The 17,739-nt window shown below is 37.3% G+C and overlaps 1 protein-coding gene across 2 annotated transcripts in view; it reads left to right on the forward strand.

Moving 5' to 3' along the window:
• CEP89 (centrosomal protein 89) overlaps window positions 1-17,739 on the forward strand; it is a 32,967-nt gene that overhangs the window by 7,139 nt on the left and 8,089 nt on the right. For both annotated transcript variants that reach the window (XM_027744732.2, XM_027744733.2), the window contains exons 7-18: window positions 926-980; window positions 2,050-2,268; window positions 2,651-2,793; window positions 3,127-3,177; window positions 4,021-4,104; window positions 4,881-4,984; window positions 6,870-6,985; window positions 7,584-7,764; window positions 8,624-8,791; window positions 9,444-9,585; window positions 11,758-11,847; window positions 16,756-16,925. In XM_027744732.2, the coding sequence (XP_027600533.2) occupies window positions 926-980; window positions 2,050-2,268; window positions 2,651-2,793; window positions 3,127-3,177; window positions 4,021-4,104; window positions 4,881-4,984; window positions 6,870-6,985; window positions 7,584-7,764; window positions 8,624-8,791; window positions 9,444-9,585; window positions 11,758-11,847; window positions 16,756-16,925 (1,523 nt within the window). The remainder of the gene's footprint in view (window positions 1-925; window positions 981-2,049; window positions 2,269-2,650; window positions 2,794-3,126; window positions 3,178-4,020; window positions 4,105-4,880; window positions 4,985-6,869; window positions 6,986-7,583; window positions 7,765-8,623; window positions 8,792-9,443; window positions 9,586-11,757; window positions 11,848-16,755; window positions 16,926-17,739) is intronic.

The following is a 17,739-nucleotide window of genomic DNA, read 5'->3' on the forward strand; positions in this document are numbered from 1 at the left end:
TAATTTTCAAATTCTGAGCCTGATTTCACCACATTTTTCTATAGTTTTCCAACTGGGCCCGTCTGGCTGCTTTCATAAAAGAAAAAGAATACCCAAAAGTTTAGTTTCTCAGTTTTAACTTGCTGGAATATTATTTACAGAAATGGTCAATTTTTCCATGGTTATCATAACTTTTTCCTTCAAGTTCTTGAGCACATATGTTTTCTTTTGAAATTGTTCATAAGTTTTGACTCACTTAGTCATCAATGTCACTCAGTGTCATCACTGTGTTAAATTTCATGGCATCACATCCTTACAAAACCTCACTGCTGTTTTATAGGAACATGGAGAAAGTCTCTATTATCATGTTCACCTCAAGTAAATACATTGGTTAAATGAGCCTGGATTTCTTTCCTGGTGAAAGAACCTTCCAGAAATGTAAAAATAGGTACTTTTATTTTTTTTACAGCAAAGCAAGAACAAAATTCTTCAACTTTAAAGAACATTTTCCATTTTTATTTATTTGCTGATACCCAGTTAGGGACTGGCAGTTCAAGTTCATATCATAATTGATTAGTCTAAAGTCTTATGTTAGTGGGAACAATATCCATCCTGTTTGGTCAAGACGCCTTATGTTTATGGGACTTTTATGTCAGCCATAAAAAAAAATATTTTGAGAAGTATACATTTCTTATAACTAAAAATAATAGTGACAGTTTCAAATGTCCACAAGTGACTGAAGGCAGTGGTAAGTGACAAAATGATGCCAAGATGAGTGAGAAGTTTGTGTATTCTCAGCAGTGAATCCAGCCTTAAATTTTGTTAATATAAGAGAAACTCCTTCTCAAGTTTTGTTTCTTAAGTTCTCCAACAGTGATGCTGTTCAGAGAACTACAGAAAGGGTGACTGTTAAAGCAAATTATCTCATATTTTATTTCTCTACTAGGAGGAAAAACCATTAGCTGAAAATCTGATAAGTGAAAAACCTCCACCATCCCCAGGTACTTTGGATTTTTCTATGCCTTTACTACACCTCTTCACTTAATAATAGGCATTTTTATATAAAAATACATTTTTCTGCTTGTATTTGTGTGTGTGTGAAAGTATTTTCCCTGTACAGGAGATGAGAAAGTGCTGAGTGCTCTGTGATATGTATCAAAACAACAGTCCCAGGCTTTTTGTGTTAGGTGGCTTAGACTTGTTTTTTATTTTCCAATCTGAGTGACTTTTGAAGTCTAAAGTTAAATGATTGTAAAATGATGTAATAAAGTCATGCTGGACCTCTCCAATACCTTAAATTTAATCTACACTGGAGGGTGTCACCATTATTAAGTGTGTCATTGCAGCTGAGCTGGTGAACACACACAAGATCCATGGGCTGCCTTCCTCAGTAACAAGGGATAGCTCTTTATTTGGCTTCAGATAAATCTTATTCTAAGGAGCTGTCCTGTGCTGAGTTACACTGGTGCCTGTGTGCTATTAGGTTATACTGGCAAGGCTAAAATTCATTTTAATAGGTCACCTGTTTATCCCATACAGATGGCAAGGAAAACTTGGAAGTGTGAGCCATTATTACTGATGCAACAATATATCCACGGTTTTGCAGATAATCTAACATTTTACTTTTGTAAGGATTGTTAAGTAACTTCTTTTCAGTAACAGATCATTGAAACTGTGGGAAGAAAGGTAAAGCTTTCATTGTATAGGTGATGAAAATAAGAAGGGATCAAGAAGACTGACTAGTCCATGCAGTGAACATTTTTGTCTCATCTCTCTGGTCACTGATGCTTGGGAGAGAGAGATCTGCTGGCACTTTCTTTCCCAATTAAAGAAGGAATGTTTTCAGTGTCTGAGAGAAAAGGTGGGAGCTTGCAGCCACTCCACAGCTCTCTCCAAACCTACTTTTTTTAATTCTTTCTGATCTTATCTTTTGGGAGCCATGAGCTGATTTATATCTTATAAAGTATCACTCATACATCATGCTGATATTGGAAAAAACTGATTGTAATTTGCTGAAACTCATATTCTGGTCTGAATACCATTTAAATGCCTTGGGCTGTGCCATTGCAGATGTGTCTGTTCGGACAAGGCAAGCATGGGAAAATATGACTAAAGAAAAGTTCAGAGAACTAAAACAAGAGAACTGGTCTCTGAGCAAGGCATACCAGGCTGTGGTGCAGCAGCTGGAGGGAACAAAACAGCAAATGGAAGAACAGCAGTTAAAGCTGAAGAAACTAGAACAAGAAAACAGAAGGCTTAAAGAAGCTGCAGAGGACTCACATAGAGAAGGTGGGAGAAACACACAAGCCATTCTGTAGCTATCTGGTGTGATTTTTCTGATTTCTTACAACCTGTTCCTGTAGTAGTAGCTTTCAAGTCATTGATTTAGGCAAGTATCTGTGCAGAAGTAGTTTCCAAACTTTTGGAAAGTTTTCTACATTTGTAGAAATTTTGTCAAGGAATACTTACATAACCGTGAAAAAAAAAATACTTGGTGGTTGGGTTTTTTATTATAATTTTTCATGGGATTATTCCATAACTGTATTTTGAGATAAGTTCTCTTATGATTCTAGTTTATTGAAATTAATTCTTTTTCATTACAATTAACAAATTGTTGTGAACATTTCATGAGTGTTGATTGAACTTTCTTGTTGGATATTTGTTTTAACAGAGGAGGCAACAGAATTACTTTCTCTCAGACAACAAGCACAAGAACTGGTAGATGAAAATGATGCTTTGAAAATGGTGGTCCATCGTTTAAATGTAGAATTAAGTCGCTATCAAACTAAATTCAGGTCATTGTCCCAAGAAGAGGTGAGAGTCTTGGTTATAAAGGCAGTTTCTACTAAATTGTCCCATTGTTATTTATTTTTTGAGGTTTTTATTTTCTCCGAGTTTATTACAAAGTCTACAAATTGCACAGGCTTTTCCTGAAATTTAAAATAAGCCTTTATCATTAAGTCTAACTTCAAGAAGTCAGTAGTATTCTCCTGTGTTAGTAAGATACTGAACTTCCAGTTTTGTTGACTTTGAGTGTGTATAAGATGTGCAACACATGTAATTAGAAACATAAGCTTTGTTGTGACTGCAGTTGGTGCTTCAAAAAGCAGGAAATAATATCAGTATCTTTTTAAAAATCTGCTCTAGCATGTAAAGCTGAAAAGCTTACCCATGAAAGGACCACCACCACCATGGCTGGTAAGTCAAATAGTATTTTCACTTCTCTGTTAATTCCTTTCTAAGTAAAGCTGTAGAATTTCTTTACTGGAAACAAAACATTCAGGATATTATTTACCTAATTTGCTGAACTATCACAAATTAATAGAATATTATAAATATTCTATATATTCAATATAAATACCTTCTTCACTTACCATTGTCTAGCATATAGTTTGCTTCAAGGTCTCCCAAGTTCTACTGCTTAATTGTTAATCTCCTTAACTGTCAATCTTCTGCTGTTATTATTTTTAAGATGATACTAAAAGAAAGTAGAATGTTTCAGTCATTCTGATGGTAGCCTATGAATTTCTGGCAAGGAGAAGGCAAATAGTCTGTGAGATTCAATGCATTTGTAATAGGTAAAAGAATTTCTCCTTGAAATGCTGATCAGATCTTACATTTCCCTTCCTCATTGTTTTTCAGAACTGTGTTGTACAGGAAAATCCTCCTGCTCTGTCTTTCTAGCCATAATAGCCAGTAATCACGTACTATTTAGTTTTAAAAATGCAGATTTGAGAAAGTAGAAATTTCTTTCCCACTTACTAATGAATCTGGGATAATTTTTTAATTAGTGATAATCACTGTAGTGTTTCAGTTTTGGTTTGTATTCATTTGCAGCCACATTCTGCTGTTAGAGCTGCTTTTTAGTGAAGTGTGTCAATATAGTGTCCAACTGCCCTTTTGTCAGCAAGTCATATACAAAAACTGTTCACAGCTTTTAAAACTAACAATCTATAGCAGGAGAAGTAAAAAATACGGAGGAGATTAGTTTTTGTAATTAATTTCTATTTATTGATTTTTTTTTTTAAATTTTCTTTTAAGTTGGATATGAAGTATTTGTCACCTCTTCTGTTGGCTTATGAAGACAGAATAAGAGAAAAGGAAGATTTTATTCTTGAACATGAGGCAAGTTGCCATTTAAAATACACACTGAAGTGGAAATATATGACTGACATTTTTTGAAGGGATTTGTCAATGCTCTTTTCTGCTTCAAGTTTGAAGTGACTTTGTTTTACTTTTCCATGCATAGTTATTGTGTCTCATCCTTCTTGACTTGCTTGTTTTTGTCAGCCTGTTCAGCTTCAGAAGTGGGCACTACACTGAGAGGTGGAAGATGGGCTCTAAGAACAGAGTAAATCATAAACAGTGGTAGAAAGAATTTACTGCTGTCATCCATAATGGGGATTCAGTGCTCTGTAGAGCTTCTCTTCCACCTGCTTGTGGGTATGAAAGCAGAACTTCCATAGGCTTTAAAAATAGATTTATTTCCTTCAAAAAATTAAGCCATAAAATGAGCAGAAAACACCAAGGATTTTATTACTGTAAATTCTCTGTCTTGTCCTACCATATTCAAATCCATGTCATTCCTTCTAAAAATGTATAGTGTCATCCAGTAATTTCCAGAATTCTGTTTTTTAAATACGTATTTTAAGGATCTACGACTTGCAAAAATGTGGCACAAATCAAATATCAGCATTCTTTTAATCAGCTATTACTAGATTGGTGAAACAATTTAGAAATAAAATATGCACATCTGAATTAGAGATGAGTGAGTTGTGAAATAATATGCTATTAAGTCAGGAATTAGAAACATATATGTTTATAAAGATTTTTTTTGATGTAAAAATTAAAACAAAATACTTACCTCTAAAGAATTTTATGTGAAATCCTTTGTCTTCCAGGAGGATATGAAGAATTTTAAAGCACGAGTTGAAGAGTTGGTGAAGGAGAATGAAGACCTGCATGAGCGATTAAATAAAAATAACTTCATTACCTCTACAGAATGGCAAGTTATATTACTGGAAATTAATTTAAAAGTTACTCATTATTTTGCTTATTGCATGCAAACTTTGAAGATTACAGATTCTAAGGAAAAATTTTTTTCCCTTCAGGCAAATTGTTTTGCTGAAGGGGTAATAGGGTCACGATTGCCTTGATGGAACAGTGCTGATGTGCAATGCCTGGAATCATTTTGGAGCAAAGGTTCAATATGAATGTGCAGTTTTGCACCTGAAGCCCATGTAATTCTGTCCCAGATTTTGAAGGTTACATACTTTTACAGTGTGCCAGTGACATCAGTTTTCTGTTAATATAAAATGGCAACGGAGTGTGGCGTTAGAAGAATTCAATATTCTTGAGAAATGAAACAATGCAAATGTAATGAAGTTAAGTAGTAGAAAATACTTGAGACTTAAGAACAATTTACCTGAGACATTCATCTGTTGGTAGCTGAGATGGAGAAGAGACTGTTTGTACTGGTTCATTGCAAGATGATTGTGAGCTTTTTAAGGCAACAGCTATAAAGAAAAAGAAAGGTAGTACAGTCCTGGGCTATTTTAGAATAAGTCCTCCCAGTAGAGGTTGGGCAGGAACAACACAACTGTATGGAAATCTCTGGAGAGTCCTGGTCACAGGTTTAGGTGCAGAGTATCAAAGCTGAAAGGGTGGAGAGCCTCTTTTATTTGGAGCTTAGGCACATGGGCCTTTCTCACTCCAGAACTAAGGCTGAGGAAGGACAGTATTGCTCTCTGGGAGCAGCAGGAACAGGAGACATGGAGTGTACAAAGAACTTTGTTATGGGACTCAGGGCAGTGTTACTAGAACAATAACTGGGTATTCATTCACCATGAACAAACTTGAAGTGGAAATTGGAAGATAGTTCCTAACCAGAGTAACAGTTTTTGGAACAGCATCCCCTGTGAGTGAACATAAAAATTCTTCCTGCACCCATGGCTCAGGTGGTAGTTGTGGAAGGGCTCAGGTGGCTCAGTGTCTACATGAGGAGCATTTTGACTCCAGCTGTCTCTTCCACTGTGAAGTCTTTCTGCAGATTGACCCAATAGCACAGACTGACTTTCAATGAGCACCTGCTCGAGGCAGAATTACAGGTGATAGTTCTGCATAGATTTTGCTAAGTAGGTTGTTATTAAGGGGTCAAAGTGTTGCACAGGTGCTTTAATAAAATACTGTGGATATTTTATGTGTCCTTGGCTGCTTATATACTGTCCACAAATTGCAAAACACACTTTGGCTAATACTTCTCAACTTTTTTAACTCTTACTAGAACAGCAAATACTTTCTTAAGCTTTTTTTTAACATCAGAAAGACTGGTATTGTTTTTCTTAAAGGCTGAATTAATACAAGTTAAAAAGCAGAGAGTTGAGTTCTCTGCTCAGGAGAGTTCATTTTAAATGCCCATCTTCCTCACAGGCTCATAAAGCTCACTGGCAGTATTTTTCTGGAGGTCAAAGCCAAGTAAATCCAAATGCTATCCAAGATTTTATCACGTTTTGATAACAAATCTGCTTCAGTTACTAGTTATGATGCTGTCTCCAGGATGACCTCCTGAAGTTGGAAATCCCTTCAAACCTTATCCATTCTAGGATGCTACACTCCTAATGCACACATACTGATTTTTCCTTCTTTCTGTAGGGATTTTTTGCTTTTGTTACTCAAAGGTTTTAAACATTATTTAGAATAAATTACATTTTGATGGTTGTGAGTTCCTGTCTCCAGTAAGCTTACCGTAGGTCCTGACACTGCTTCCAATGAGGGTTTTCACTTTGTTCTTTAATGAGGTGCAAACATGATTTTTAACACCGTTGAATGTCAATGGAGACATAAGCTAACATTTGAGTTATATTTTATTTACAAGCTGGTTATCTTTGCAGGCAGCAGCTACAAACTCAGGCCAAGCTGGTCTTGGAAGAAAATGGATTGTTGATGGAGCAGCTCAAAATCCAACAAGCTAAAGCAAAAGACAGTCACAGGCAGCATGTGCAAGAAGGTAAAGTGCTTGAGTTGCCAGTCATTTGAACTACACTAAAGATGGTACTACAGGTTTGGGGTTTTTTTTGTGGGGTTTTTTGTTTATTTTCTATTGTTGTCATTTTTGGGAGGTCTTGCTTTTGTTTGGTTGGGGTTTTTTTGCAACTTTATATGTGCCTAAAAGACATTGCTGAATGTTGGTGACATTAATATGAGATCAAGCTCTGGATGTCAACTGATCCTGAAAAGAATGTCAGTGTCACCTAGTGCCACTAAATAACATTTTGACTTCTTCTGAAAAAGTGGCAAGAACTGTTAATATCAAACCATTCATTTTTGTTATTTAAGAACACTTTAAACTGAATGAGAATTTTTCAGTGTAAAATGACGTTTCAATGATCCTACAGCTCAGAAAAGCAGCAGTCTTGAAGTTTCAGCATTTTACCAAAACAAGTTGCTTGAGACAACAAAAAATAAAATACAAACAGACAAATCCGCTGTTCCATAATGCTATGAACAACTAGGAATTAACATATTAATGGTTTAGTTGGAGTTTCACTAGGTGATTGAATTAGTTCTGTTATACCCAGCTGGGTTTTTTTTTCCCCTCCCTAAAGCTTCAAAGTTGACCAAGCAGATAGTAATCTTAGAAGGGAAGAAACAAAGCCAAGAAGAAGAGATAGCAGAGTACCAGAAGCAATTAGAAGCTTTATGTTCTACTTGTGAAGAGCTGAAAGCCAGAGTGAAGAGCAGAATAGCAGCAGAGGAGCACTTGGCTTTGGTGAATGATTTAAACAGGTATGAATTTATGTGTGGTGCATGGAGAAACAGTTCTGCAAAGCGTGGACATGAACAGAGCTGCACTCTGGAGGTAGGAGGCCAGTGCAAACTTCTGCTGGTAATCCAGGAAGGCAATTACCAAAGTACAAAGAAAGGGAAAGAAGTATTTAAAAAATACTCTCTTGGTTTTTAGGGACATTTAAATTTACCAAAGGATATCCCAGATCTAGAAACATGGGTAGGAGTGTTCCTACCATAGAGTACATACTGCTAATTGTACTGTCTTAAATAGTAGAAGAGGAGGCATTAAAAATATCTTTTTTGTCAAATCTATTTATTTCTATCAATGCTATAAATTAAATGTTTTCAATCTTTCGTTCTCATCTTTGGGAACATGTCTAAAGGATCCTGAAACTCTAAACCAGGAGTTCTGAGTTTCTGCAGTCTTTACAATATAGAAATAACAGGAAACAGCACAACTCCAAAGTGCTGCCATGCACTGCCTGCAGAGTACTGTTTCCCTGAAGGCATTCTGTAAATTTATTTGCTTCCAAGCCTTTGGATAGTGCAAGTTGCTGTTTTGTGTCCTGGGAAGTTCTCAGACTTTGTATTTTGGCATTGCTAGTAACATCTTTGGAAAAAAAAAAAAGGAATACATTTGGCTGCATATTTTTATAATTTAAATGAAGTGCAGTCAGAATGAATTATTTAAATAATTCATGATTTGAGAATGTCATACCTGTCTGATGTCACCACTGAACATTAGGCATTCTCAGTGTATCTTTCATACCTTTAACAGGGTGATCTTCCTGTAATTTAGCTTTTTAGTGAGGAAGGTCTGTCCATGACACCTGTCCTGTGCTGTTGGGTTTTGCAGACGGTTGCAGGAGGAGCAGGAGAAGAAGCGCTGTGAGGTGGAAGATGTGATGGGAAGGGTCACATCACTGAGAGCTGAGAACCAGAAACTGCTCCAGGAGAAAAACAGCTGCCTGGCTGACAACAAGGCCCTGCAAAGTGAAATGGAAGTGACACAGAAGACAAACAGGTCACACCAGAGTCTCATTTTCTTGTACAGAAATACTTGTATTTCTAACAATAACAGCAGAAATATCTGTAAAATTGTCTGGCTTCCCATAGTGAGTGTTTTCTACCTACTGCAGAAAAAACATGTTTCCTAAACATATCTTTGTCACGTCCAAAGCCTTGGCTGTCAAGTTTTGCTGACCTTTGTATGTTTTCATGCTCACTTTTCTGTGACTACATGCACATTGAGAATATTTCTTTACTGTAGTAGTTAGTAGTGTGAGTAACAGTTAGCTATAGCAATGAATCATTCGTGTACTGGAAATAAGGCCTTACACTATTTGCAAACCTTCTCATGCACCCAGTTGGTTCAGAGATGGGGTCACAATACTTTAAAAAATAAAAACAATATTATTGTTGTATTTCTTAAGGATTATGAGCTTGTAGCCATTGCACAAACTGTTCTTTTGAATCATTGTCACTCTTATTCAGACAACATATTGTAAAGAAAAACAGCCCCAAAAGTGGGACATGGTACTTTTGGCACTGCAAATATTGTGAGCCAGTGCATTTTTAGCAGCATGTTTGATTGTTTGAGACTTGTGCATGTTGATTTGCACATGTGATGCAAGTTTTTAATGCCATTATTAATTCCCAATCTGTTCATTTTATAGGCGACTAAAGAAGAAAATACGTGTTTTACAACTGCAGCTGGAGGAAGTGATGGAAAAAGAAGTTGTAGCCCATTATTACCTGACAAACCTTACTGGTCTGGTGGAGAAGATGGCTCAGGAACGTGATCACCTTGTATCTTTGGTAATTACCTTGAAATAATTAATATTAATTGATATTTCCCACCATTATCATCCTACTGGCACAACTTGCTGTTAATCTGAATTATCAAAAAAGAAAACTATAATTTCAGTTTAAGGATTTAGCTATTTGAGTGGACTTTAGCAAATAGGATGGGAACAGCAAAAGATTTTTTTCTAGAAGAGTGACTAAAAGCAACTACCCTTATTTCTGGAGTTAACATAATTCAGCCTTAATTCACATGAGCGTTAGGGATTGCAGTGTTATATATCAAGCTTGTAAGACTTTTTAAAACTTAATTTTAGAGATTGGTGTTGAGCTACATGTATGTAAAAGTAGCTTGCAATCTTAAAATTTTAATACAGGTCTCTTAATCTAAAGGTAAGGTATTATCTTTGAAATGGGTCTATGGACCTTCTCCTGTGGATACACTTGGTGGTATTGCATTTTATTGGTTAGCAGTCATTTGAACAGGCTAATTGAGAGTTTTGGAACAACTTCTCTTTAGTGGAAGTGTCTGGCATGGTTACTGGGCTTTTCATAAGCACATTTTCTTTCCTTTACAAGATCTTGGAAACAATTTCAATTTGACATATTGGTCCTCTGTCTTCAAATTGGTCCTGAAACTGTTTCACAAAACTTTGTCAAAGCTTTTTTGTCTTCTGTTGTTCAAGTTGTACACAAAGGTTGTCATCAGTATTGGGTACAAAAGAGCAGTTCATTCCTAATTCTACAAGAGGGACTATGGTGACCCAACTCAAATCCTTGTCCAGTACAAATTAGGCTTCAGGATTTTACAACTGGGCACAAATGTCTCTTAGGAATTAGGGGTATTGATTCTTAGATCTTGATTTGTGACTTACATTGCCCAAGTCTTGCCTTTTTTTAATGAATCCACTGTGTCTGGGCCAACAGCAGAGAGATATTCAGACTAAATTTTCTACTGAAATAGAAAAAAACTTCAAAATACCCAGTTTACTTTGGTGCCTCATAAAGCTGTATCAAAACAACCCGTTCCTACTTTTAATTGCTGAATCTTAGCAGAAAGTCAGACTGCAGGTTTCTTTTAGCAGGTACTCTGATAAGGTTTTCTAGTGGGAAGACCTAGAAAACAAGCAAACAAACAAAAAGTTAGAGGTAGACCCTAATGATTCTGCAGAATCACTACTGCTTATGACAAAGTTTAAAATGTAGTATCATTCCCCACCTCAAAATTCAGTAATGTCTAGTTTATTTACTCAGTTCAGCTACAGCTGTTAATCCTTGCCTTACTCTTTTTTAATTCATTCATTGAATTAAATCATTGAAATGCATTTCATGCAGATTTCATCCAGAAGAAGAGGGTCAGCAGAATGGTACAGCACTAAAAAATTAGCCTATATTCTTACTTATTGAGGGTTAAAAGAAAATCTGTAGTAATCACATCTCCACAAAAATAAAGGGATAGTCTTAAACTTACTATTTCCAGGAACAGTGATGGCCTAAAACAGCAGCAACAAATTTGTTTAAATCAATTCTGATAGTGGAACAGTGATGATGAACTGTAATCCTGAGTTAGCAGCTGTCAAAACTGTCCTTGTATTGTATTGTATGATTCAGCTGCCTCTCAGTAAATCAAACTATCACTTACTGAGCACGAAGTTCACAGACCCCAGCAGGGCCAGGTAATTTTGACTTCTGGGAAAGGAGATGTGTCTCTGCAGTGATATGGGTAGTTCAAGGTGGTCAGACATTTTTGATTCTAAAAGCTACTTCTCTTTTGAATGCTTTCAGTGGATTTAACAATTGAAGCCTCTTACAGCTTTAAAGTTATTTCACTGTTCATAGCTTATGCATTTTTGTTTGGTTTACTTTTTACATCTGGGAATGTAGTGCCTATGAAACAGTGAAAAATGGGATCCCTACAAACATATACCTGTAGAAAAATACACAGAATAGGTTGAGTTTACAGTATTAGTATCCTTTCAGAATAATACTGTTTCACAGTATTCACAGTCAGTTGAAAAATTATTAAATATCAGCCATTAAAGAATAATTTTCAGGACTTGTTTTCCGTGTTGGTTTTTCAGACTATGGGAGCTCAAAATGGAATTGCTGTGTCTTGCTCAGTGTCAGTGTTTTGTCTGCTCTAACATAATGATTACATTTAGTTATGTATATACTGTGTGGTTGCAGGCCAGATGTTTGGAAAATGAGAAGCAGGGTGTTCTCAATAAAATGATAGAAGGCAGTCTACGCTTAGGGAGACTGGAAGAGAAAGTTAAGGTAAGCAGTGTTTCTAAGCTAAATATTTATTGTGTTTTGGGTTTTCTGGTGAGAAAAGTCAACAGTTAATTTGTGTCAGTGTTTTTATGAAAGACTTATAGATTATCTTAAAATGTTTCTAAAAAGCAAAATAGATCCTCAATATAGGTTTCACCATTGTGTTCATACATTGCATGTCTGCCAGATCACAGCATTTACACCTGGAGAACCTAGGACTAGTTGTAAAAATACTTAAAGATTATTTGTATTTCGGTTTTGCTTTGTACTGTGACCCAAGTCCTACTTTTTTGAGGCTGTACTAATGCTTCAGCTTGAAGTCCATTCCAATTCCAATCAGAAGAATGAAAAAACGTATCTCAAGTGTACAGTTACCATCAGGTGCTTTCATGTGGCCAAAGGGTGGGAGGTTTAGGAACTCAGAGGATGTTCAAACATGCAGCCCAGTTAGAGAATATATTCTAGGTTATCTTTACAACTCTCTAAACAAATGCAAAGCACAGTGTGGAATTGCAGTATAACAGCATTATATAAATTTGAAACACTTATGTTTCAAAAGTTTCACTTCATAAAATATCTAAATACATGAAACACTGCCCTAAAAGAATTGTCTAATTATACTAATACAGCCATAAAATGTTTTTAACACTTTTCACCCTCATTCATGTCTATCTTCCCTACCAAGACAGTGGCTTATATTCTTGTTAAATACACATTTTATGCAATTTAATAGATCTGTATCTAAGGGATAGAGAAGAGGTTTGCATAAGATTAAGAACATTTACTTGTAGCGAATTTTAAGTGCAAAACCAAATTTTAAAAAATCCTTAACCCATCAACTATTAATGGAAATCAGAAAAAAAGTCTGTAAATAAAGTTCTTAAACACAGCTGTTTCAATTTAATAGAAGTAAGACTAATGTACTTGCAAAACCTTTTCATTCTTTATTTTTGTCAGTAAAGCAGAGGGCTTAAACAGTCACACAACACCTACAAATGTCATATTCTCTTCGGTTATTGTATTAAATGAACTTTGCTAAAAGCTGGTATAATTTATTTCTTTGCTGCTTCGGGAAATCACATGTTTGGTAACTGCCCTGTATCTTGAGTTTCAGGATAAACCTTTTCTATTTAGGTGTAATCTGTCTCCAGTGATAACAGTACTTAAAACACAGTCGTTTTCCCGCCAGGGTGACACAGCCATTGATAATGTGAGTGTTAGCTATTTCTTATCTCACAAAAGGTTACTGGGCCTTGGCTTTTAGCCACCTGCAGCTATTTCCTCAAGATACAAGATAAGAAATACAAATTATATGAACCGGAGCATGGAGTCCTCAGGGTATGGGGAGAGAAAAGTTTCCTGCCTACAGCTCTGAGTTACTTCCAAGTGCCTACAGTGTGAATCTATTTTTGGACACAACTACACTTTTTTTCTACTTCTTAGACACAGCCAGGTTTACTTATGTTTCCCTTTTGCTGAGTTTGTTGCCTCGTGTCGCATCAGGAAGCAGCTCATCCCAAACTTACAGGTCAGATGCACCATGTGCATCTCAAAAGATTTTCTGGGGCTTCTTTTACATCACTACAGTTGTTATTTGAGGGGAGGAAAGAAGGAAGGTTATGTGGGACAACCCTTCTCCACTGGAAACACATCAGACACCCTACGGATAGAGGTTGTTCCAAAAGCTGGCAGTTCCATTCCCTTTGGATCACTTCCCTCTGAACTCAGGTCATCTGTGCCTTGCACATAAAACAGATCTGGTCTTCTGGTCCAGAAGACTTTTTCATTAATTCTTTTGAAGAAAGAAAATTAATAAAATCCTGTAGTTTTTCTTTTTCATTGAGAAGTCTCAAATTAAGTCAAGGTCTGGCAGATCTGTTATTAAAGACAAAATCACTGTGAAAATCTTTAAAGCTAAATAGCAGGTTATTGCTAAAATAAGCCCCGAACCCATGTCAATAATACACACAGCTTTATTACATATTTTAAACTGATTTTTTTACACAGCCCTGAAGATAATTGTTAGTGATCTTAATGAAAGTATTTTTAGGTGCCATGGGAGACAGTTGGCAATGTTCTGTAGCACACAATAAAAATGCCATCAGTGTTCCCATTACAGGGCTATTCTGTGAGAATTATAGCACTTCTTATAAGAGCAGTGAGAAGATTTCATTCAGATGGTCCTTTGCTCTCTTTTGGAATGGACAATACCAATTTTACTGTTAAAGGATTGGAGAAAAACAACACATGATTGATAGAAAATAGCTTTATTGCCTCAACAAATGATCAGATCATTACATGTACCATAGCCAGCAGCCTCTGTTTGTACAAATAATGTTTTGTGGGCTCTGCAGTCAGAATTCTCTGCCAGTTTGTAGTTCAGTACTCGAGGTGAAACAGAGCTGTGGTGCCCAGGAGTACACCTTCCCCAAATGACTTAGAAGAGTGTAAATTATGTCCTCTTCAGTACCAGAGCTGCATCCATGATCATTCCTCATCTTGCTTACTCTATACTTGATGCCATGACCTTGGGCCTTTCTAGCTCTAGAGGAAAATATTACGACTTCTAGCTACATGTGTTATCAGCCTCTTCCTGGTGGTGATATCTCCACCAGTCTGTTTACTGCTACCTGCTTCACTTCCAGGAACATTAATAGCTTATCTTGGACAATTCAAAGGATCTGTGTGTGCCAGCAGCCACGTCTGTCAGTGTGCCCAGAACCACCCTGACCTGCACAGGCTGCATTTTCCGTAGATGTTGTTATAATCCATCCAGAGGAGCAGGATCAGAGCTGGGTATCCCTCATATCTGGTTTCAGGCAATAAGAAAATGGTGCATTTTTGCCCTTTGTGCCCCACAGATTTTGCAACCATTCTACACACGGCTTCAGTTGGCAAAGGAGGAGCAGAGCCAAAAGAGGCAGCTAGGGGAGATGAGGAATCATAGAATAGAATCAGCTGGGTTGGAAGGGACCTCTGAGATCATCAAGTCCAATCCTTGATCCAACTCCGCTGCGGTTGCTAGACCATGGCACTGATGCCACATCCAGTCTCATCTTAAACACCTCCAGGGATGGAGAATCCACCCCCTCCCTGGGCAGCCCATTCCAATGGCTGAGCACCCTCTCTGGAAAGAAATTCTTTCTAATGTCCAACCTAAACCTCCCCTGGCACAGCTGAAGACCGAGTCCTCTTGTCTTGCTGATCATTGCCTGGGAAAAGAGACCAACCCCCCCCTGGCTACAACCTCCTGTCAGGGAGCTGTAGAGAGAGATGAGGTCTCCCCTGAGCCTCCTCTTCTCCAGGAGCCAGAGGCTTGAACCATCTCAGGCAGAGTGCAGCTGAAAACACAACACTCACCTTAAACCAGAGCTCTCTGCAGCTGGGAGGTCAATGACCGCGAGATGAAAAACGGGTTTCACCAACATTACTGGCTGCTTTATCAGCCTTTGCTGTGATAAGAAGGTCTCTCTAGTTCTCTGAAATTATTAATTATGGGCACCTACCCTGGAGAGAGCATTTCAGGGCCCTCTTGGACCTGAGTAAAGCTGGAGAATTTCTTGGCAGAGGGGAAAGTTCTGCTGTTTCCCTGTGCTCTGCACTTCCTCTGCTGGCTCTGAGCAACCTGCTGCTCAGAAGGAACTTGTTTTCCTTTAGCCTCCCACGGCATTACAGTGCAAGCACCTGACTCTGCATTTTGGACTCTTCTCTGGGAATCTAAAAAGTTGAATGATGTGACTGGTTGACTTGCAGGCTTCTAATTCTTTTCTTGGATCTGACAGGGAAAAGCTAGGGAAAACCCCCTGTGTAAGTCATTCTTAAATATTGAATTACTAATGTTCTAGGTAAATATTATTATTTATTATTGTCCTATAAGCTCTAGAAAAATAAACTCCACGAAGGCACATTTTACAAGAGCTAAAAAAGGAAACAGTTTGTGGAGGGGATTATACAGCCTTATATACAGCATATACCTAAAAAGGCCAATTTTTTTTTAATTCTTCTAAAAGACAGACTCAGTCTTTCTGCTCTGATTCAGATGAAGATAAAACCTTAGTGATTAGCACCTTAGGTAAAACTTTGTAGTAGCAAGACAAAAATAGCAGTATATTCAAAGCTTCACTATTAAATAGTTTACAGTTTTACTAAAGGAGGTGCTTCCATCCCAAAACTCTGTCCTATAGCCTGTAGGAAATGTCACATTCTGCTTGTAATCATGAGAAAAATAGCTAATATTGGATTTGCTTTTTGTCAAGAGCAGCAGCAGCTAGACATTGGTAACAGTACACAAGCCACAGTTTTTCAGTTCCTCATGCAATTTAATGGGGATGTAATTTCAGAAAGCAAAATAATTCTGTATAAAAATTATTTCTTATTTTTGAGATGGGACCAATAAATTTGGTTATTATAGCCATTAAGCAAAAAATCACTTGTGCCTCACTGAACAGAAGGACTATTATGAGAAGCAGCAAGCTAGTTTAAAACACAAAGCTATTCTTTTCCTTCCTCTTAGTATTCATATTGAACAACTAACAAAACATAAGCACTTTTTCTTGGTATGTACTGCTAAATATGACTGTTGGACAAGTGCTAAGCAACAGGTGCTGTAATGTGTAGCTTTGCATCTTGGAAAATAAACCCTTTTTTGCACCTAATTCTGTTCACTCCTAAGACAAACATACAGCATGGTATTCACTGTACACACCAGTTTTATATACAGAACAAAATGAAGTTTAGTACCTTTGAATTAACAAACAGGTTAAAAAAAATCCATAATGCAACCCACCTGACAGATTTAAGCAGGGCAGGACTGATGGAAAATCAGTGTCTCCAGCTCTTTCTTTTGCTGGTAGTGACTTGTCCTTATTTCTCCCACAATCCCATTTCCCCTATTATCTTTACCCCTTACAGGTGTATAAAAAGAAAGCGGCTGGGAAGCTTGGAGATATCAATCTGAAGATGACTGAGCAGGAGAAGGAATTTGCTGGGAAGACTGCTTGGTATGAGCAGGAAATGAAGCACCTCCAGCGTCTGCTGCAAGACAAGCAGGAAACCCTGGATGAAGTGCTGGAGCAGAAGAGGTGAGTGAGGCATAGGGGGGAACTGCTGTTCTTAAGACTTCTTCTTCTTAAGAGTATCAACCTGAGCCCAATCTTTGATGATTTGAGGGGGTTCTATAAATCAAGATATGTGTTAGTTTATAAATAAACTAAAGTCTTCTGCTAAAGGCTGAACACTTGCCCGTCCACACTCCTCACCAGTTTTCAGAATAGTAGGAAATGAAAGGAATCTCATGATTACACATAAGATTTTTGTTTCCTTTTGCATCTGTCTTGCTGAGTAATCCTCAGAGTCATCATTCTCACGTACCTTCCCTTAAATAAGCTACGCTGCATGTTTGAGATATAAAAGCTGATGATGCGGTCTTGAGTAAAAAAACAGGGTCATAAATACTTCCAGTCTTATTTCACAGGACACTTACTATTATGAGTTTACTAGGTCAGAGTTTATTGCCTAAGTGTTCTGCAGAGAAACAGTCCTTGGAGATAGTTACAGCTGCTGTGCTTTGGCTGGAAAAGGCGGGTGTGAAAGTGCCGTAGACTGTCCTCGGGAGAGGGTCAACAGCAAAAAACCTCTGCAGCTGTGCACAGGCAAGGGAGAGGAGCTGTCTTACCTGGGGGGTGACATATAACATTGTAACCATGATAAAAATTGTTGATCTTTGTTAGAAGGAATATTTAAATAAACTCTCACAGGAGAGATGAAAATTAGTTCTTGAGTCGGCAGCCCAAATATAAGATTAAGGCTGAATTAATTTAGTTCAGTAAGGGCAGAAAGCTCTGTCTTTTGTAAAGAAGAATCTGCCTTCAGAACCTGCTTCTGTTAACTTTTTCA

The sequence above is a fragment of the Pipra filicauda genome, unplaced genomic scaffold (genome assembly GCF_003945595.2).
Source record: "Pipra filicauda isolate LSUMZ 115617 unplaced genomic scaffold, ASM394559v2 scaffold296_size2174093_pilon, whole genome shotgun sequence".
NCBI classification, from domain to species: domain Eukaryota; kingdom Metazoa; phylum Chordata; class Aves; order Passeriformes; family Pipridae; genus Pipra; species Pipra filicauda.